Genomic DNA, 22,673 nt, shown 5'->3' with positions numbered 1-22,673 from the left:
TCAAAGCAAAGGCTTGTAACCTCTCCCTCTTTCCTTCCCACTCTCTCTCTCTTTCTCTCTCTCTCTCTTTCTCTCTGTCTCTGTCTCTCTCTCTGTTTCTCTTTGTGCCTCTCTCTCTCTCTCTCTCTCTCTACCTCTCTCTCTCTCTCTCTCTCTCTCTCTCTCTCTCTCTCTCTTTCTCTCTGTCTCTGTCTCTGTCTCTCTCTCTCTCTCTCTCTCTACCTCTCTCTCTCTCTCTCTCTCTCTCTCTACCTCTCTCTCTCTCTCTCTCTCTCTCTACCTCTCTCTCTCTCTCTCTCTCTCTCTCTCTACCTCTCTCTCTTTCTCTCTCTCTCTGTCTCTCTCTCTCTCTCTCTCTCTACCTCTGTCTCTCTCTACCTCTCTCTCTGTCTCTCTGTCTCTCTCTCTCTCTCTCTCTCTCTCTCTCTGTCTCTCTCTCTCTCTGTGTCTGTGTCTGTAGATCCAGGGTATCAAGTTGATGGTGAGGTGGTTGTTGGGCGTAAAGAACACCCTGTCTAAGTCTGGTAACTCCACTCTGAGGATGCTGACTGCTATACTACACAGTGATGGAGACCTGACAGAGCAGGGCAAGATGGGGTAACACATCACATCACACACACACCACATCACTCACCACACACACACTCATCACACACACACACACACACACACCACACACCAGCATTTACTAGGACTTTGACACACACCTGACACATTCTTCTCTCTCTAACTCTCCACACCGCCTCTCCACTCCCTCCTCCTCCCCTCCCCTCCCCCTCCCCTCCCCTCTCCTCCCTCCCCCCTCCCCTCTCCCTCCCTCCCCCCCACAGTAAACCAGATATGTCCAGGCTGAGGTTGGCAGCAGCGTGTGCCCTACTGAAGCTGGCACAGGAGCCCTGCTACCATGAGATCATCACCCTAGAGCAGTACCAACTCTGTGCCCTGGTCATCAATGTAAGAACACACACACTCCAAAACACTTTCCTAGACACACACATGTCCTGTTCTTCTCTCATTCAAAACACCTACTCATCTACCTCCCTCCACCTCTCTGCCTCTCTCTCTCTCCCCCCTCCCTCTACCTCCCTCCCTCTACCTCCCTCTACCTCCCCCTCTCTCTCTCCCCCTCCCTCTACCCCCCCTCTCTCCTCATCTCTCTACCTCCCTCCCCTTCTCTCTCCCCCCTCACCCTCTCTCTCCTCATCTCTCTCCCTCTACCTCTCTACCTCCCTCTACCTCTCTCCCCCTCTCTCTCCTCACCTCTCTCCCCCCCTACCTCTCTCTCCTCACCTCTCTCTCCAGGATGAGTGTTACCAGGTGCGTCAGGGTTTTGCCCAGAAGCTCCATAAGGGTCTGTGCCGCCTGCGTCTGCCCCTGGAGTACCTGGCGGTGTTTGCCCTGTGTGCCAAGGACCCTGTGAAGGAGAGACGGGCCCACGCCAGGCAGTGTCTGGTGAAGAACATTACAATCAGGAGAGAGTACCTTAAACAACACGCTGCTGTCAGCGGTGAGGGAGATGGGGGCACACACACACACACACACACCAGGCAGTGTCTGGTCAATAATATCAACATCAGGAGAAAGTCCTGGTTACTATTTAATCTGCTCTATGAAACCAAACCAGTCCTGGTTACTATTTAATCTTTCTTTATTTTTATTTAACCTTTATTTAACCAGGTAGGCTAGTTGAGAACAAGTTCTCATTTGCAACTGCGACCTGGCCAAGATAAAGCAAAGCAGTGCGACACAAACAACAACACAGAGTTACACATGGAATAAACAAACATACAGTCAATAATACAGTAGAAAAAAGGAAAACAAAAAGTCTATATACAGCATGTGCAAATGAGGTAGGATAAGGGAGGTAAGGCAATAAATAGGCCATGGTGGCGGAGTAATTACAATATAGCAATTAAAACACTGGAATGGTAGATGTGCAGAAGATGAGTGTGCAAGCAGAGATACTGGGGTGCAAAGGAGCAAAATTAATGAAAATAAATAAATAACAGTATGGGGATGAGGTAGTTCAATGGGCTGTTTACAGATGGGCTATGTACAGGTGCAGTGATCTGTGAGCTGCTCTGACAGCTGGTGGTTAAAGTTAGTGAGGAAGATACGAGTCTCCAGCGTCAGAGATTTTTGCAGTTCGTTCCAGTCATTGGCAGCAGAGAACTGGAAGGAAAGGCGGACAAAGGAGGAATTGGCTTTGGGGGTGACCAGTGAGATATACCTGCTGGAGCGCGTGCTACGGGTGGGTGCTGCTATGGTGACCAGTGAGCTGAGATAAGGTGGGGCTTTACCTAGCAGAGACTTGTAGATAACCTGTAGCCAGTGGGTTTGGCGACGAGTATGAAGCGAGGGCCAGCCAACGAGAGCGTGGTGGGTAGTATATGGGGCTTTGGTGACAAAACGGATGGCACTGTGATAGACTACATCCAGTTTGCTGAGTAGAGTGTTGGAGGCTATTTTATAGATGACATCGCCGAAGTCGAGGATCGGTAGGATGGTCAGTTTTACGAGGGTGTGTTTGGCGGCATGAGTGAAGGAGGTTTTGTTGCGAAATAGGAAGCCGATTCTAGATGTAATTTTGGATTGGAGATGCTTAATGTGAGTCTGGAAGGAGAGTTTACAGTCTAACCAGACACCTAGGTATTTGTAGTTGTCCACATATTCTAAGTCAATCTGCTCCATGAAACCAGATCAGTCCTATGCCATCCAAGTGCTGTGTGGGAAAAAATAGGACGTTGCCCTTTTAAAACAACTTCTTCTCAAAACGAGAGAAGCTATCGATCTGGCTACATTATCGATCTGGCTACATTATCGATCTGGCTACATTATCGATCTGGCTACATTATCGATCTGGCTACATTATCGATCTGGCTACATTATCGATCTGGCTACATTATCGATCTGGCTACATTATCGATCTGGCTACATTATCGATCTGGCTACATTATCGATCTGGCTACATTATCGATCTGGCTACATTATCGATCTGGCTACATTATCGATCTGGCTACATTATCGATCTGGCTACATTATCGATCTGGCTACATTATCGATCTGGCTACATTAGCCCAGACGAATGCAAAGTGTCGTTTTTATAGTATCAAATTAGCAATAGGCTACTGTCTATGTTCACTGTTGACATTTTACAAAAAACACATTTCCTTTTAACCGTGTCGATGCAAAGTTTGGTAACAGAATGGCGGCACAGAGACGCAGTGTTCTACGGCAGACTGCGACAGAGCATGTCAATTTCAAACTGGAACGTCAAATGCACTGAGATGTTGACCGGGCCAGTGTCTGACTAGATCCACTGGCCCAATGCATGTTTTTACTTGCCCCGGGCCAGTGGGTCATTGGTAATGTTGGACCAGGGTGTGTATTAACCTGTCTCTGTGTGTTTTATATATTCCAGAGAAGTTGTTCTCTCTGCTTCCTGAGTATGTGGTTCCCTACGCCATCCACCTGCTGGTCCACGACCCAGACTACATCAAGGTCCAGGACATTGAACAACTCAAAGACATCAAGGAGTGAGTCTGCTGTCATAGTCTGCTGTCATAGTCTGCTGTCATAGTCTGCTGTTATAGTCTGCTGTTATAGTCTGCTGTTATAGTCTGCTGTTATAGTCTGCTGTTATTATAGTCTGCTGTTATAGTCTGCTGTCATAGTCTGCTGTCATAGTCTGCTGTTTATAGTCTGCTGTCATAGTCTGCTGTTATTATAGTCTGCTGTTATTATAGTCTGCTGTTTATAGTCTGCTGTTATTATAGTCTGCTGTTATAGTCTGCTGTTATAGTCTGCTGTTATAGTCTGCTGTTATTATAGTCTGCTGTTTATAGTCTGCTGTTTATAGTCTGCTGTTATAGTCTGCTGTTTATAGTCTCCTGTTATTATAGTCTGCTGTTATAGTCTGCTGTTATTATAGTCTGCTGTTATAGTCTGCTGTTATTATAGTCTGCTGTTATTATAGTCTGCTGTTTATAGTCTGCTGTTTATAGTCTGCTGTTTATAGTCTGCTGTTATTATAGTCTGCTGTTATAGTCTGCTGTTATTATAGTCTGCTGTTTATAGTCTGCTGTTTATAGTCTGCTGTTTATAGTCTGCTGTTTATAGTCTGCTGTTTATAGTCTGCTGTTTATAGTCTGCTGTTTATAGTCTGCTGTTTATAGTCTGCTGTTTATAGTCTGCTGTTATTATAGTCTGCTGTTATTATAGTCTGCTGTTATTATAGTCTGCTGTTATTATAGTCTGCTGTTTATAGTCTGCTGTTTATAGTCTGCTGTTTATAGTCTGCTGTTATAGTCTGCTGTTATTATAGTCTGCTGTTTATAGTCTGCTGTTATTATAGTCTGCTGTTTATAGTCTGCTGTTATTATAGTCTGCTGTTTATAGTCTGCTGTCATAGTCTGCTGTCATAGTCTGCTGTCATAGTCTGCTGTCATAGTCTGCTGTTATAGTCTGCTGTCATAGTCTGCTGTCATAGTCTGCTGTCATAGTCTGCTGTCATAGTCTGCTGTTATAGTCTGCTGTTATAGTCTGCTGTCATAGTCTGCTGTTATAGTCTGCTGTTATAGTCTGCTGTCATAGTCTGCTGTCATAGTCTGCTGTTATAGTCTGCTGTCATAGTCTGCTGTCATAGTCTGCTGTTATAGTCTGCTGTCATAGTCTGCTGTCATAGTCTGCTGTTATAGTCTGCTGTTTATAGTCTGCTGTCATAGTCTGCTGTCATAGTCTGCTGTCATAGTCTGCTGTCATAGTCTGCTGTTATAGTCTGCTGTTATAGTCTGCTGTTATAGTCTGCTGTTATAGTCTGCTGTTATAGTCTGCTGTTATAGTCTGCTGTTATAGTCTGCTGTTATAGTCTGCTGTCATAGTCTGCTGTTATAGTCTGCTGTTATAGTCTGCTGTTATAGTCTGCTGTTATAGTCTGCTGTTATAGTCTGCTGTTATAGTCTGCTGTTATAGTCTGCTGTTATAGTCTGCTGTTATAGTCTGCTGTCATAGTCTGCTGTTATAGTCTGCTGTTATAGTCTGCTGTTATAGTCTGCTGTTATAGTCTGCTGTTATAGTCTGCTGTTATAGTCTGCTGTTATAGTCTGCTGTTATAGTCTGCTGTTATAGTCTGCTGTTATAGTCTGCTGTCATAGTCTGCTGTCATAGTCTGCTGTCATAGTCTGCTGTTATAGTCTGCTGTTATAGTCTGCTGTTATAGTCTGCTGTTATAGTCTGCTGTTATAGTCTGCTGTCATAGTCTGCTGTTATAGTCTGCTGTTTATAGTCTGCTGTCATAGTCTGCTGTCATAGTCTGCTGTTATAGTCTGCTGTTATAGTCTGCTGTCATAGTCTGCTGTTATAGTCTGCTGTTATAGTCTGCTGTTTATAGTCTGCTGTCATAGTCTGCTGTCATAGTCTGCTGTTATAGTCTGCTGTCATAGTCTGCTGTTATAGTCTGCTGTTATAGTCTGCTGTCATAGTCTGCTGTCATAGTCTGCTGTTATAGTCTGCTGTTATAGTCTGCTGTTATAGTCTGCTGTTATAGTCTGCTGTTATAGTCTGCTGTTATAGTCTGCTGTTATAGTCTGCTGTTATAGTCTGCTGTTATAGTCTGCTGTTATAGTCTGCTGTTTATAGTCTGCTGTCATAGTCTGCTGTCATAGTCTGCTGTCATAGTCTGCTGTTATAGTCTGCTGTTATAGTCTGCTGTTATAGTCTGCTGTTATAGTCTGCTGTCATAGTCTGCTGTTATAGTCTGCTGTTATAGTCTGCTGTTTATAGTCTGCTGTCATAGTCTGCTGTCATAGTCTGCTGTCATAGTCTGCTGTTATAGTCTGCTGTTTATAGTCTGCTGTCATAGTCTGCTGTCATAGTCTGCTGTTATAGTCTGCTGTTATAGTCTGCTGTTATAGTCTGCTGTTATAGTCTGCTGTTATAGTCTGCTGTTATAGTCTGCTGTTATAGTCTGCTGTCATAGTCTGCTGTTATAGTCTGCTGTCATAGTCTGCTGTTATAGTCTGCTGTCATAGTCTGCTGTTATAGTCTGCTGTCATAGTCTGCTGTTATAGTCTGCTGTTATAGTCTGCTGTCATAGTCTGCTGTCATAGTCTGCTGTTATAGTCTGCTGTCATAGTCTGCTGTCATAGTCTGCTGTTATAGTCTGCTGTTATAGTCTGCTGTCATAGTCTGCTGTCATAGTCTGCTGTCATAGTCTGCTGTTATAGTCTGCTGTTATAGTCTGCTGTTATAGTCTGCTGTCATAGTCTGCTGTCATAGTCTGCTGTCATAGTCTGCTGTTATAGTCTGCTGTTATAGTCTGCTGTCATAGTCTGCTGTCATAGTCTGCTGTCATAGTCTGCTGTTATAGTCTGCTGTTATAGTCTGCTGTTATAGTCTGCTGTTATAGTCTGCTGTTATAGTCTGCTGTCATAGTCTGCTGTCATAGTCTGCTGTTATAGTCTGCTGTCATAGTCTGCTGTCATAGTCTGCTGTCATAGTCTGCTGTCATAGTCTGCTGTTATAGTCTGCTGTCATAGTCTGCTGTCATAGTCTGCTGTTATAGTCTGCTGTTATAGTCTGCTGTTATAGTCTGCTGTTATAGTCTGCTGTCATAGTCTGCTGTCATAGTCTGCTGTCATAGTCTGCTGTCATAGTCTGCTGTTATAGTCTGCTGTTATAGTCTGCTGTCATAGTCTGCTGTCATAGTCTGCTGTTATAGTCTGCTGTTATAGTCTGCTGTTATAGTCTGCTGTTATAGTCTGCTGTTATAGTCTGCTGTCATAGTCTGCTGTTATAGTCTGCTGTCATAGTCTGCTGTCATAGTCTGCTGTCATAGTCTGCTGTCATAGTCTGCTGTCATAGTCTGCTGTCATAGTCTGCTGTCATAGTCTGCTGTTATAGTCTGCTGTTATAGTCTGCTGTTATAGTCTGCTGTTATAGTCTGCTGTTATAGTCTGCTGTTATAGTCTGCTGTTATAGTCTGCTGTTATAGTCTGCTGTCATAGTCTGCTGTTATAGTCTGCTGTTATAGTCTGCTGTTATAGTCTGCTGTCCTAGTCTGCTGTCCTAGTCTGCTGTCCTAGTCTGCTGTCCTAGTCTGCTGTCCTAGTCTGCTGTCATAGTCTGCTGTCATAGTCTGCTGTCATAGTCTGCTGTCATAGTCTGCTGTCCTAGTCTGCTGTCCTAGTCTGCTGTCCTAGTCGGCTGTCCTAGTCGGCTGTCCTAGTCGGCTGTCCTAGTCGGCTGTCCTAGTCGGCTGTCCTAGTCGGCTGTCATAGTCGGCTGTCATAGTCGGCTGTCATAGTCGGCTGTCATAGTCTGCTGTTTATAGTCGGCTGTCATAGTCGGCTGTCATAGTCGGCTGTCATAGTCGGCTGTCATAGTCGGCTGTCATAGTCGGCTGTCATAGTCTGCTGTCATAGTCGGCTGTCATAGTCGGCTGTCATAGTCGGCTGTCATAGTCTGCTGTCATAGTCTGCTGTTATAGTCTGCTGTCATAGTCTGCTGTCATAGTCTGCTGTTATAGTCTGCTGTTTATAGTCTGCTGTCATAGTCTGCTGTCATAGTCTGCTGTTATAGTCTGCTGTCATAGTCTGCTGTTATAGTCTGCTGTTATAGTCTGCTGTTATAGTCTGCTGTTATAGTCTGCTGTTATAGTCTGCTGTTATAGTCTGCTGTTATAGTCTGCTGTTATAGTCTGCTGTCATAGTCTGCTGTTATAGTCTGCTGTTATAGTCTGCTGTTATAGTCTGCTGTTATAGTCTGCTGTTATAGTCTGCTGTTATAGTCTGCTGTTATAGTCTGCTGTTATAGTCTGCTGTTATAGTCTGCTGTCATAGTCTGCTGTTATAGTCTGCTGTTATAGTCTGCTGTTATAGTCTGCTGTTATAGTCTGCTGTTATAGTCTGCTGTTATAGTCTGCTGTTATAGTCTGCTGTTATAGTCTGCTGTTATAGTCTGCTGTTTATAGTCTGCTGTCATAGTCTGCTGTCATAGTCTGCTGTCATAGTCTGCTGTTATAGTCTGCTGTTATAGTCTGCTGTTATAGTCTGCTGTTATAGTCTGCTGTTATAGTCTGCTGTCATAGTCTGCTGTTATAGTCTGCTGTTTATAGTCTGCTGTCATAGTCTGCTGTCATAGTCTGCTGTTATAGTCTGCTGTTATAGTCTGCTGTCATAGTCTGCTGTTATAGTCTGCTGTTATAGTCTGCTGTTATAGTCTGCTGTTTATAGTCTGCTGTCATAGTCTGCTGTCATAGTCTGCTGTTATAGTCTGCTGTCATAGTCTGCTGTTATAGTCTGCTGTTATAGTCTGCTGTCATAGTCTGCTGTCATAGTCTGCTGTTATAGTCTGCTGTTATAGTCTGCTGTTATAGTCTGCTGTTATAGTCTGCTGTTATAGTCTGCTGTTATAGTCTGCTGTTATAGTCTGCTGTTATAGTCTGCTGTTTATAGTCTGCTGTCATAGTCTGCTGTCATAGTCTGCTGTCATAGTCTGCTGTTATAGTCTGCTGTTATAGTCTGCTGTTATAGTCTGCTGTTATAGTCTGCTGTCATAGTCTGCTGTTATAGTCTGCTGTTATAGTCTGCTGTTTATAGTCTGCTGTCATAGTCTGCTGTCATAGTCTGCTGTTATAGTCTGCTGTCATAGTCTGCTGTTATAGTCTGCTGTTTATAGTCTGCTGTCATAGTCTGCTGTCATAGTCTGCTGTTATAGTCTGCTGTTATAGTCTGCTGTTATAGTCTGCTGTTATAGTCTGCTGTTATAGTCTGCTGTTATAGTCTGCTGTTATAGTCTGCTGTCATAGTCTGCTGTTATAGTCTGCTGTCATAGTCTGCTGTCATAGTCTGCTGTCATAGTCTGCTGTTATAGTCTGCTGTCATAGTCTGCTGTTATAGTCTGCTGTTATAGTCTGCTGTCATAGTCTGCTGTCATAGTCTGCTGTTATAGTCTGCTGTCATAGTCTGCTGTTATAGTCTGCTGTTATAGTCTGCTGTTATAGTCTGCTGTCATAGTCTGCTGTCATAGTCTGCTGTCATAGTCTGCTGTTATAGTCTGCTGTTATAGTCTGCTGTTATAGTCTGCTGTCATAGTCTGCTGTCATAGTCTGCTGTCATAGTCTGCTGTTATAGTCTGCTGTTATAGTCTGCTGTCATAGTCTGCTGTCATAGTCTGCTGTCATAGTCTGCTGTTATAGTCTGCTGTTATAGTCTGCTGTTATAGTCTGCTGTTATAGTCTGCTGTCATAGTCTGCTGTCATAGTCTGCTGTTATAGTCTGCTGTCATAGTCTGCTGTCATAGTCTGCTGTCATAGTCTGCTGTCATAGTCTGCTGTCATAGTCTGCTGTCATAGTCTGCTGTCATAGTCTGCTGTTATAGTCTGCTGTTATAGTCTGCTGTTATAGTCTGCTGTTATAGTCTGCTGTCATAGTCTGCTGTCATAGTCTGCTGTCATAGTCTGCTGTTATAGTCTGCTGTTATAGTCTGCTGTCATAGTCTGCTGTCATAGTCTGCTGTTATAGTCTGCTGTTATAGTCTGCTGTTATAGTCTGCTGTCATAGTCTGCTGTTATAGTCTGCTGTCATAGTCTGCTGTCATAGTCTGCTGTCATAGTCTGCTGTCATAGTCTGCTGTCATAGTCTGCTGTTATAGTCTGCTGTCATAGTCTGCTGTTATAGTCTGCTGTTATAGTCTGCTGTTATAGTCTGCTGTTATAGTCTGCTGTTATAGTCTGCTGTTATAGTCTGCTGTTATAGTCTGCTGTCATAGTCTGCTGTCATAGTCTGCTGTTATAGTCTGCTGTTATAGTCTGCTGTTATAGTCTGCTGTCATAGTCTGCTGTCATAGTCTGCTGTTATAGTCTGCTGTTATAGTCTGCTGTTATAGTCTGCTGTTATAGTCTGCTGTTATAGTCTGCTGTTATAGTCTGCTGTTTATAGTCTGCTGTTTATAGTCTGCTGTCATAGTCTGCTGTCATAGTCTGCTGTCATAGTCTGCTGTTTATAGTCTGCTGTTTATAGTCTGCTGTCCTAGTCTGCTGTCCTAGTCTGCTGTCCTAGTCTGCTGTCATAGTCTGCTGTCCTAGTCTGCTGTCCTAGTCTGCTGTCCTAGTCTGCTGTCATAGTCTGCTGTCATAGTCTGCTGTCCTAGTCTGCTGTCCTAGTCTGCTGTCCTAGTCTGCTGTCCTAGTCGGCTGTCCTAGTCGGCTGTCCTAGTCGGCTGTCATAGTCGGCTGTCATAGTCGGCTGTCATAGTCGGCTGTCATAGTCTGCTGTTTATAGTCGGCTGTCATAGTCGGCTGTTTATAGTCGGCTGTCATAGTCGGCTGTCATAGTCGGCTGTCATAGTCGGCTGTCATAGTCTGCTGTTTATAGTCGGCTGTCATAGTCGGCTGTCATAGTCGGCTGTCATAGTCGGCTGTCATAGTCTGCTGTCATAGTCTGCTGTCATAGTCGGCTGTCATAGTCGGCTGTCATAGTCGGCTGTCATAGTCGGCTGTCATAGTCTGCTGTGTGTTGACATATTGGGGTGCTGTGAGTCCTTTCTCAAGGCCTCTCACCCATCGTTTTCTCTCTTAATTCAGCCAGTTTGATCGGCAGTCATATTATCTAACATCATCAAAGCGAAAAAACACAGCGACATATAGATGATTATAATGAACTGCGAAGTTATGAGACTAAAACCTTATACAAATAACTAACCCCCTTCTCCACTCCTCCCTCCCTCCGCCTCCCCCTTCTCCACTCCTCCCTGCGCCCACCTCCCCCTTCTCCACTCCTCCCTGCGCCCACCTCCCCCTTCTCCACTCCTCCCTGCGCCCACCTCCCCCTTCTCCACTCCTCCCTGCGCCCACCTCCCCCTTCTCCACTCCGCCCACCTCCCCCTTCTCCACTCCTCCCTGCGCCCACCTCCCCCTTCTCCACTCCTCCCTGCGCCCACCTCCCCCTTCTCCACTCCTCCCTCTGCCCGCCTCCCCCTTCTCCACTCCTCCCGCCTCCCCTTCTCCTCCAATCCTCCCCCTTCTCCACTCCTCCCGCCTCCCCTTCTCCTCCAATCCTCCCCCTTCTCCACTCCGCCCGCCTCCCCCTTCTCCTCCAATCCCCCCTCCTCTCCCCCTCCCTCCTCTCCTCCTCCCCAGGTCTCTGTGGTTCATCCTGGAGATCATCATGTCTAAGAATGAGAACAACAGCCACGCCTTCATCAGGAAGATGGTGGAGAACATCAAACAGACCAAGGACGCACAGGCTCCTACCGACGCCAAGATCAACGAGGTACACACACACACAGAGATTCACATACACACACACACACACACACACACACACACAGAGATTGACATACACACACACACAGTTTCACGCTCACACATACAGATTCACGCTCACACACACACACTCTCACACCCTCTCTTTCCCTCTACAGAAGTTGTACACGGTGTGTGACGTGGCCATGAACATCATAATCTCTAAGAGCACCACCTACAGTCTGGAGTCTCCCAAAGACCCGGTCCTTCCCACACGCTACTTCACCAAGCCTGACAAGGTAGGAGTCTTAGTTAGAGGTCTTCTCAGATCACCAAATTCAGATCCGAATTGGATCCTCCAAATTATCACTCGGCCCACGACAGGATCCAGTCATTTCTTTAAAAAAAATCAATATCCGATTCGGATCCTATCCGAAATACTGTATGTTCGAGTTGAGCGAGAATCGGATCCAAATTGGGTCTGTCTGTATCGGATCCAAAATATTACAAATCCAGCTTAATTGAAGGTCAAGCCAGCAAAATAGTTTGGACTCTACTGGTGCATTTTGGGTTGTTTCTGAAGTAATAGCTAAGTATTTTCATAATGACATCCCTACAGCTTAGTACTATAGTTAGATGGAGGACATTGAGGACGTCTCTATAGTCAGATGGACAACATTGGGGACGTCTCTATAGTCAGATGGAGGACGTCTCTATAGTCAGATGGAGGACATTGAGGACGTCTCTATAGTCAGATGGACAACATTGGGGACGTCTCTATAGTCAGATGGAGGACATTGAGGACGTCTCTATAGTCAGATGGAGGACATTGAGGACGTCTCTATAGTTAGATGGACAACATTGGGGACGTCTCTATAGTCAGATGGAGGACATTGAGGACGTCTCTATAGTCAGATGGAGGACATTGAGGACGTCTCTATAGTCAGATGGAGGACATTGAGGACGTCTCTATAGTCAGATGGACGACATTGAGGACGTCTCTATAGTCAGATGGACGACATTGAGGACGTCTCTATAGTCAGATGGAGGACATTGAGGACGTCTCTATAGTCAGATGGACGACATTGAGGACGTCTCTATAGTCAGATGGACGACATTGAGGACGTCTCTATAGTCAGATGGACGACATTGAGGACGTCTATAGTCAGATGGAGGACATTGAGGACGTCTCTATAGTCAGATGGACGACATTGAGGACGTCTCTATAGTCAGATGGACGACATTGAGGACGTCTCTATAGTCAGATGGACGACATTGAGGACGTCTCTATAGTCAGATGGAGGACATTGAGGACGTCTCTATAGTCAGATGGAGGACATTGAGGACGTCTCTATAGTCAGATGGACGACATTGAGGACGTCTCTATAGTCAGATGGAGGACATTGAGGACGTCTCTATAGTCAGATGGAGGACGTCTCTATAGTCAGATGGAGGACATTGAGGACGTCTCTATAGTCAGATGGAGGACGTCTCTATAGTCAGATGGAGGACGTCTCTATAGTCAGATGGACAACATTGAGGTTTTCAGAAATGTGATGATCATCGTGTGCCAGACAGGAAGCAGAGAATAATTCCCTTTTCTCTGTAACCTGATAGCCTTCAGAACAGCCTATTCTACTGTGCACCGTTAACATCCAGCTTATTTAACTGTCTTGATGAACATGCGTTTAGACTAAAGGTAGACTATAGCCTGTTTGACCAGCACGCTTCAAATTCATGGCCCCCATCTGCCTTCCTGTTTCATTTCCAACAATTTGGGATTTAAAGGTTAGTATTCCCGCTATGACAACTCTGTTTGACAAAACATATTCTCTATCCAACTATAAAGACGATCAGAAAGATAGTGTCAGTAATTCTGCATTATAGTATAACTTATTTATTTTTTAAGTAGCGCGTGAATGAGCCTCATGTTTATGCTGAGAAATATTCCACTTGATTTGAGTCATTCAACATTAGTTAACTAATGTATTTAAATAAAGAAAATAGCCCAAATTAAAATTGCCTACTAAATAGGCCAAATGTAAACTAATAACTAAAATATATCAGGTCTTGAAAATATGGACCAAGAGAAGCAGCCTTTCTCCCCTCCGTCGCCACAATGTGTATAAATGAGGCCCGTACAGACAACTGACCTGTCCGTTTTTCCTCGTTCATTCAGTTTCATCTTCACATCAGCAAAGAACGACTTAATGTTTCAGAAAGGCACTTTGTATAGACTAGGAGAGACCTGTTTATATAGACTGGGATAGACCTGTTTATATAGACTGGGAGTGAGTTCTTTGTATAGACTGGGAGTGACCTGTTTATATAGACTGGGAGAGACCTGTTTGTGTAGACTGGGAGTGACCTGTTTGTGTAGACTGGGAGTGATCTCTATCTAGACTAGGGGAGACTTCTTTATCTAGACTAGGGGAGACCTGTTTATATAGACTGGGAGTGACCTGTTTATATAGACTGGGAGTGACCTGTTTATATAGACTGGGAGTGACCTGTTTGTGTAGACTGGGAGTGACCTGTTTGTGTAGACTGGGAGTGATCTCTATCTAGACTAGGGGAGACTTCTTTATCTAGACTAGGGGAGACTTCTTTATCTAGACTAGGGGAGACCTGTTTATATAGACTGGGAGTGACCTGTTTATATAGACTGGGAGTGAGTTCTTTGTATAGACTGGGAGTGACCTGTTTGTGTAGACTGGGAGAGACCTGTTTGTGTAGACTGGGAGTGACCTGTTTGTGTAGACTGGGAGTGATCTCTATCTAGACTAGGGGAGACTTCTTTATCTAGACTAGGGGAGACCTGTTTATATAGACTGGGAGTGACCTGTTTATATAGACTGGGAGTGACCTGTTTATATAGACTGGGAGTGACCTGTTTATATAGACTGGGAGTGACCTGTTTGTGTAGACTGGGAGTGACCTGTTTGTGTAGACTGGGAGTGACCTGTTTGTGTAGACTGGGAGTGATCTCTATCTAGACTAGGGGAGACTTCTTTATCTAGACTAGGGGAGACCTGTTTATATAGACTGGGAGTGACCTGTTTATATAGACTGGGAGTGACCTGTTTGTGTAGACTGGGAGTGACCTGTTTGTGTAGACTGGGAGTGACCTGTTTGTGTAGACTGGGAGTGACCTGTTTGTGTAGACTGGGAGTGACCTGTTTGTGTAGACTGGGAGTGACCTGTTTGTGTAGACTGGGAGTGACCTGTTTGTGTAGACTGGGAGTGACCTGTTTGTGTAGACTGGGAGTGACCTGTTTGTGTAGACTGGGAGTGACCTGTTTGTGTAGACTGGGAGTGACCTGTTTGTGTAGACTGGGAGTGACCTGTTTGTGTAGACTGGGAGTGACCTGTTTGTGTAGACTGGGAGTGACCTGTTTGTGTAGACTGGGAGAGACCTGTTTGTATAGACTGGGAGAGACCTGTTTGTATAGACTCGGAGAGACCTCTTTGTATAGACTGGGAGAGACCTCTTTGTATAGACTGGGAGTGACCTCTTTGTATAGGCTGGGAGTGACCTCTTTGTATAGGCTGGGAGTGACCTCTTTGTATAGGCTGGGAGTGACCTCTTTGTATAGGCTGGGAGTGACCTCTTTGTATAGGCTGGGAGTGACCTCTTTGTATAGGCTGGGAGTGACCTCTTTGTATAGGCTGGGAGTGACCTCTTTGTATAGGCTGGGAGTGACCTCTTTGTATAGGCTGGGAGTGACCTCTTTGTATAGGCTGGGAGTGACCTCTTTGTATAGGCTGGGAGTGACCTCTTTGTATAGGCTGGGAGTGACCTCTTTGTATAGGCTGGGAGTGACCTCTTTGTATAGGCTGGGAGTGACCTCTTTGTATAGGCTGGGAGTGACCTCTTTGTGTAGGCTGGGAGTGACCTCTTTGTGTAGGCTGGGAGTGACCTCTTTGTGTAGGCTGGGAGTGACCTCTTTGTGTAGGCTGGGAGTGACCTCTTTGTGTAGGCTGGGAGTGACCTCTTTGTGTAGGCTGGGAGTGACCTCTTTGTGTAGGCTGGGAGTGACCTCTTTGTGTAGGCTGGGAGTGACCTCTTTGTGTAGGCTGGGAGTGACCTCTTTGTGTAGGCTGGGAGTGACCTCTTTGTGTAGGCTGGGAGTGACCTCTTTGTGTAGGCTGGGAGTGACCTCTTTGTGTAGACTGGGAGTGACCTCTTTGTGTAGACTGGGAGTGACCTCTTTGTGTAGACTGGGAGTGACCTCTTTGTGTAGACTGGGAGTGACCTCTTTGTGTAGACTGGGAGTGACCTCTTTGTGTAGACTGGGAGTGACCTCTTTGTGTAGACTGGGAGTGACCTCTTTGTGTAGACTGGGAGTGACCTCTTTGTGTAGACTGGGAGTGACCTCTTTGTGTAGACTGGGAGTGACCTCTTTGTGTAGACTGGGAGTGACCTCTTTGTGTAGACTGGGAGTGACCTCTTTGTGTAGACTGGGAGTGACCTCTTTGTGTAGACTGGGAGTGACCTCTTTGTGTAGACTGGGCGTGACCTCTTTGTGTAGACTGGGAGTGACCTCTTTGTGTAGACTGGGAGTGATCTCTTTGTGTAGACTGGGAGTGACCTCTTTGTGTAGACTGGGAGTGACCTCTTTGTGTAGACTGGGGGAGACCTGTTTGTATAGACTGGGAGAGACCTGTTTGTATAGACTGGGAGAGACCTGTTTATATAGACTAGGATAGACCTGTTTATATAGACTAGGGGAGACCTCTTTACATATAGACTAGGGGAGACCTCTTTACATATAGACTAGGGGAGACCTCTTTACATATCGACTAGGGGAGACCTCTTTACATATCGACTAGGGGAGACCTCTTTACATATCGACTAGGGGAGACCTCTTTACATATCGACTAGGGGAGACCTCTTTACATATCGACTAGGGGAGACCTCTACATATCGACTAGGGGAGACCTCTTTACATATCGACTAGGGGAGACCCCTTTACATATCGACTAGGGGAGACCCCTTTACATATCGACTAGGGGAGACCTCTTTACATATCGACTAGGGGAGACCTCTTTACATATCGACTAGGGGAGACCTCTTTACATATCGACTAGGGGAGACCTCTTTACATATCGACTAGGGGAGACCTCTTTACATATCGACTAGGGGAGACTTTATATAGACTGGGGGAGACCTCTTTATATAGACTGGGGGAGACCTCTTTATATAGACTGGGGGAGTCCTCTTTATATAGACTGGGGAGACCTCTTTATGTAGACTAGGGGAGACCTCTTTGTGTAGACTGGGAGTGACCTCTTTGTGTAGACTGGGAGTGACCTCTTTGTGTAGACTGGGAGTGACCTCTTTGTGTAGACTGGGAGTGACCTCTTTGTGTAGACTGGGAGTGACCTCTTTGTGTAGACTGGGAGTGACCTCTTTGTGTAGACTGGGAGTGACCTTTTTGTTTAGACTGGGGGAGACCTGTTTGTATAGACTGGGAGAGACCTGTTTGTATAGACTGGGAGAGACCTGTTTATATAGACTGGGAGAGACCTGTTTATATAGACTAGTGGAGACCTCTTTACATATAGACTAGGGGAGACCTCTTTACATATAGACTAGGGGAGATCTCTTTACATATCGACTAGGGGAGACCTCTTTACATATCGACTAGGGGAGACCTCTTTACATATCGACTAGGGGAGACCTCTTTACATATCGACTAGGGGAGACCTCTTTACATATCGACTAGGGGAGACCTCTTTACATATCGACTAGGGGAGACCTCTTTACATATCGACTAGGGGAGACCTCTTTACATATCGACTAGGGGAGACCTCTACATATCGACTAGGGGAGACCTCTTTACATATCGACTAGGGGAGACCCCTTTACATATCGACTAGGGGAGACCTCTTTACATATCGACTAGGGGAGACCTCTTTACATATCGACTAGGGGAGACCTCTTTACATATCGACTAGGGGAGACCTCTTTACATATCGACTAGGGGAGACCTCTTTACATATCGACTAGGGGAGACCTCTTTACATATCGACTAGGGGAGACTTTATATAGACTGGGGGAGACCTCTTTATATAGACTGGGGGAGACCTCTTTATATAGACTGGGGGAGACCTCTTTATATAGACTGGGGGAGACCTCTTTATATAGACTGGGGGAGACCTCTTTATATAGACTGGGGGAGACCTCTTTATATAGACTAGGGGAGACCTCTTTACATATAGACTAGGACAGACCTGTTTATATAGACTGAGGGAGACCTCCTCCTAGTCACCCACTTCTAGTACACTGTTTTACCCGGTGTCACGTGCAGTGGCTAGTTTTGGCTAGTTTTCATGTCACAAAATGATACTTTGCCACATTTAGTTTGATGAAAGGGGACCCCCTGACAATAATTTAAGAGAATAATCATTGAATGTGTGAAATTTGAGTTTAGGCCAATGCTGTTTTTAGATTTAAATTATTCAAATATAATTTAGGATCTGGTCGGTATTTCACACATTTTCACTCAGATCCGAAGTCCGTGGCCACTGAGCAGGATCCGACCCGGGATCAACGACAACATCCCGGGTCGGGTAATCCGGTTCGGGAAGATCTGTGAAGACCTCTACTGTGTGTGTGTGCGTGTGTGTGTGTGTGCTCGCTCTAATCTGCAAATAAAACCATTCAATGGATTCACTTTCTGACTAAACATCTCTTCTGTAGAATTTCAGCAACACAAAGAACTATCTCCCTCCAGAGATGAAGTCCTTCTTTACACCTGGAAAGGTAGGATGACTGCCCATGGTATTCATTCAGACAGGCCTTTTTTATTTTATTTTATCTTTATTTAACTAGGCAAGTCAGTTAAGAACAAATTCTTATTTTCAATGACAGCCTAGGAACAGTGGGTTAACTGCCTTGTTCATGGGGCAGAACGACAGATTTGTACCTTGTCAGCTCGGGGATTTGAACTTGCAACCTTTCAGTTACTAGTCCAACGCTCTAACCACTAGGCTACCCTGCCGCCTTAACGGTAGGATGACAGCCCATGGTATTCATTCAGACAGGCCTTAACGGTAGGATGACAGCCCATGGTATTCATTCAGACAGGCCTTAACGGTAGGATGACTGCCCATGGTATTCATTCAGACAGGCCTTAACGGTAGGATGACTGCCCATGGTATTCATTCAAACAGGCCTTAACGGTAGGATGACTGCCCATGGTATTCATTCAGACAGGCCTTAACGGTAGGATGACTGCCCATGGTATTCATTCAGACAGTCCTTAACGGTAGGATGACTGCCCTTAGTATTCATTCAGACAGGCCTTAACGGTAGGATGACTGCCCATAGTATTCATTCAGACAGGCCTTAACGGTAGGATGACTGCCCTTAGTATTCATTCAGACAGGCCTTAACGGTAGGATGACTGCCCATGGTATTCATTGAGACAGGCCTTAACGGGAGGATGACTGCCCATGGTATTCATTCAGACAGGCCTTAAACTTCTTAGGGATGAGACGGGCTGAAATCCCGTTAACGGGATCGATTTGACAACAGCCAGTGAAAGTGCAGGGCGCCAATTTCAAACAGAAATCTCATAATTAAAATTCCTCAAACATACAAGTATTTTACACCATTTTAAAGATAAACTTGTTGTAAATCCAGCCACAGTGTCCGATTTCAAAAAGGCTTTACGACGAAAGCACACCAAATGATTATGTTAGGTCAGCACCTAGTCACAGAAAAACACAGCCATTTTTCCAGCCAAAGAGAGATAGAGATAAAATTAATCACTAACCTTTGATGATCTTCATCAGATGACACTCATAGGACATCATGTTACACAATACATGTATGTTTTGCTCGATAAAGTTCATATTTATATCCAAAAATCCCAGTTTACATTGGCGCGTTATGTTCAGTAATGTTTTGCTTCCAAAACATCTGGTGATTTTGCAGAGAGCCACATCAATTTACAGAAATACTCATCATAAATGTTGATAAAAATACAAGTGTTAAACATGGAATTAAAGATACACTTCTCCTTAATGCAACCGCTGTCAGATTTCAAAAAAGCTTTACGGAAAAAGCACACCATGCAATAATCTGAGTACAGCGCTCAGGCACCAAAACAAGCCATACAAATACCCGCCATGTTGTGGAGTCAACAGAAGTCAGAAATAGCATTATAAATATTCACTTACCTTTGATGATCTTCATCGGAATGCACTCCCATGGATCCCAGTTCCACAATAAATGTTTGTTTTGTTCGATAAAGTCCATCATTTATGTCCAAATACCTCCTTTTTGTTCCCGCGTTTAGTTCACAAATCCAAATTCACGAGGCACAGGCACTTAGTCCAGACGAAAAGTCAAAAAAGTTGTATTACAGTTCGTAGAAAAATGTCAAACGATGTATATAATCAATCTTTAGGATGTTTTTAACATAAATCTTCAATAATGTTTCAACCGGACAATTCCTTTGTCTTTAGAAATGAAAAGGAACAGAGCTCGCTCTCACGGCCACGGGCATGATTTAGCTCATGGCATTCTGCCAGACCCCTGACTCAAACAGCTCTTATTCGCTCCCCCTTCACAGTAGAAGCCTGAAACAAGGTTCTAACGACTGTTGACATCTAGTGGAAGCCTTAAGAAGTGCAATCGGACCAAATTTACACTGTATCTTGGATAGGCAAAGACTTGAAAACCTACAAACCTCAGATTTCCCACTTCCTGGTTGGATTTTTTCTCAGGTTTTTGCCTGCCATATGAGTTCTGTTATACTCACAGACATCATTCAAACAGTTTTAGAAACTTCAGAGTGTTTTCTATCCAAATCTACTAATAATATGCATATCTTAGCTTCTGGGACTGAGTAGCAGGTAGTTTACTCTGGGCACCTTATTCATCCAAATTACTCAATACTGCCCCCCATCCATAAGAAGTTGACGGTAGGATGACTGCCCATGGTATTCATTCAGACAGCCCTTAGCGGTAGGATGACTGCCCATGGTATTCATTCAGACAGCCCTTAGCGGTAGGATGACTGCCCATGGTATTCATTCAGACAGCCCTTAGCGGTAGGATGACTGCCCCATGGTATTCATTCAGACAGCCCTTAGCGGTAGGATGACTGCCCCATGGTATTCATTCAGACAGCCCTTAGCGGTAGGATGACTGCCCATGGTATTCATTCAGACAGCCCTTAGCGGTAGGATGACTGCCCATGGTATTCATTCAGACAGCCCTTAGCGGTAGGATGACTGCCCCATGGTATTCATTCAGACAGCCCTTAGCGGTAGGATGACTGCCCATGGTATTCATTCAGACAGCCCTTAGCGGTAGGATGACTGCCCATGGTATTCATTCAGACAGCCCTTAGCGGTAGGATGACTGCCCATAGTATTCATTCAGACAGCCCTTAGCGGTAGGATGACTGCCCATGGTATTCATTCAGACAATCCTTAACGGTAGGATGACTGCCCATGGTATTCATTCAGACAGCCCTTAGCGGTAGGATGACTGCCCATGGTATTCATTCAGACAGCCCTTAACGGTAGGATGACTGCCCATGGTATTCATTCAGACAGGCCTTAGCGGTAGGATGACTGCCCATGGTATTCATTCAGACAGCCCTTAACGGTAGGATGACTGCCCATGGTATTCATTCAGACAAGCCTTAACGGTAGGATGACTGCCCATGGTAGTCATTCAGACAGCCCTTAGCGGTAGGATGACTGCCCATGGTATTCATTTGCTCAACTTCGGTTGTTAGAATCAGCGATTGGGAGCCCTTGCCAAACAGTGGGATAAATTGTCTAACCCAGGGTGGTCAGACATGGTAGTTTGAGTAATAAAATAACAATCTATATACACTACGTGACCAAAAGTATGTGGACACCTACTCGTTGAACATCTCATTCCAAAATCATGGGCATTAATATAGAGTTTGTCCCCCTTTTGCTGCTATAACAGCCTCTACTCTTCTGAGAAAGCTTTCCACTAGATGTTGGAACATTGCTACGGGGACTTGCCGCCATTCAGCCACAAGATGTTAGTGAGGTCGGGCACTGATGTGGGGCGATTAGGCCTGGCACGCAGTTGGCGTTCCAATTCATCCCAAAGGTGTTCGATGTAGTTGAAGTCAGGGCTCTGTGTAGGTCAGTGAAGTTCTTCCACACCGATCTCGACAAATCATTGTATGCTGTAGCGTTAAGATTTCCCTTCACTGGAACTAAGGGGTCTAGCCCAAACCATGAAAAACAGCCCCAGACCATTATTCCTCCTCCACCAAACTTTACAGTTGGCACTATGCATTTGGGCAGGTAGCGTTTTCCTGGCATCCGCCAAACCAAGATTAATCCATCGTACTGCCAGATGGTAAAGTGTGATTCATCAATCCAGAGAATGCGTTTCCACTGCTTCAGAGTCTAATGGCGGCGAGCTTTATACCCCTCCAGCCGACGCTTGGCATTGCGCATGGTGATCTAAGGCTTGTGTTTGGCTGCTCGGCCATTGAAACCCATTTCATGAAGCTCCCGACGAACAGTTATTGTGCTGACGTTGCTTAGAGGCAGTTTGGAACTCGGTAGTGAGTGTTGCATCCGAGGACAGATGATTTTTACACGCTTCAGCACTCTGCGGTCCCGTTCTGTGAGCTTGTGTGGCCTACCATTTAGCAGCGGAGCCGTTGTTGCTCCTAGACATTTCCACTTCACAATAACAGCACTTACAGTTGACCGGGGCAGCTCTAGCAGGACAGAAATTTGATGAACTGACTTGTTGGATAGGTGGCATCCTATGACTGTGCCACGTTGAAAGTCTCTGGCAGTTGAATGGCCTTACTGAAGAGCTCAATGTCGGTCTATGGAGATTGCATGACTCTGTGCTCGATTTTATACCTGTTAGCAACGGGTGAGGCTGAAATAGCGGAATCCATTAATTTGAAGGGGTGTCCACATACTTTTGTATATATAGTATACTTTTTAAAATGACTAAAACCAAATTGAAACTGTGTAGAAATAATGGACCTACATTCATGCAGTGTCTCCACTGTGTCCAGCTGGCTAATTAATAATCACAGAAATTCAAAAATACATTTCCAGAGGGGAGATATAAGTGAGAAAAATGAGTTTGACTCCCCTGTTCTGACCTCTGACCTTTCCTCTCTTCCCTTCTTCCCTGTGCCCCCTCACCCCTACACATCCTCCCTCCCTCACCCCTACACATCCTCCCTTACCCCTACACATCCTCCCTCACCCCTACACATCCTCCCTCACCCCTACACATCCTCCCTCACCCCTACACATCCTCCCTCACCCCTACACATCCTCCCTCACCCCTACACATCCTCCCTCCCTCACCCCTACACATCCTCCCTCCCTCACCCCTACACATCCTCCATCACCCCTACACATCTTCCCACACCCCTACACATCTTCCCTC

The 22,673-nt window shown here is 45.2% G+C and overlaps 1 protein-coding gene across 4 annotated transcripts in view; it reads left to right on the top strand.

The window, feature by feature from the left end:
* LOC139552820 (sister chromatid cohesion protein PDS5 homolog B-like) overlaps nt 1-22,673 on the top strand; it is a 95,117-nt gene that overhangs the window by 55,486 nt on the left and 16,958 nt on the right. For 3 of the 4 annotated variants that reach the window (XM_071364880.1, XM_071364883.1, XM_071364882.1), the window contains 7 exons: nt 461-597; nt 831-954; nt 1,303-1,507; nt 3,422-3,536; nt 11,138-11,270; nt 11,422-11,541; nt 17,949-18,011. In XM_071364880.1, the coding sequence (XP_071220981.1) occupies nt 461-597; nt 831-954; nt 1,303-1,507; nt 3,422-3,536; nt 11,138-11,270; nt 11,422-11,541; nt 17,949-18,011 (897 nt within the window). The remainder of the gene's footprint in view (nt 1-460; nt 598-830; nt 955-1,302; nt 1,508-3,421; nt 3,537-11,137; nt 11,271-11,421; nt 11,542-17,948; nt 18,012-22,673) is intronic. The other variant, XM_071364881.1, reaches the window with a different exon arrangement.

The sequence above is a fragment of the Salvelinus alpinus genome, chromosome 24 (genome assembly GCF_045679555.1).
Source record: "Salvelinus alpinus chromosome 24, SLU_Salpinus.1, whole genome shotgun sequence".
Taxonomy (NCBI): domain Eukaryota; kingdom Metazoa; phylum Chordata; class Actinopteri; order Salmoniformes; family Salmonidae; genus Salvelinus; species Salvelinus alpinus.
The sequence above is the reverse complement of the archived record's forward strand: the minus strand, read 5'-3'. Positions and strand labels throughout refer to the sequence as shown.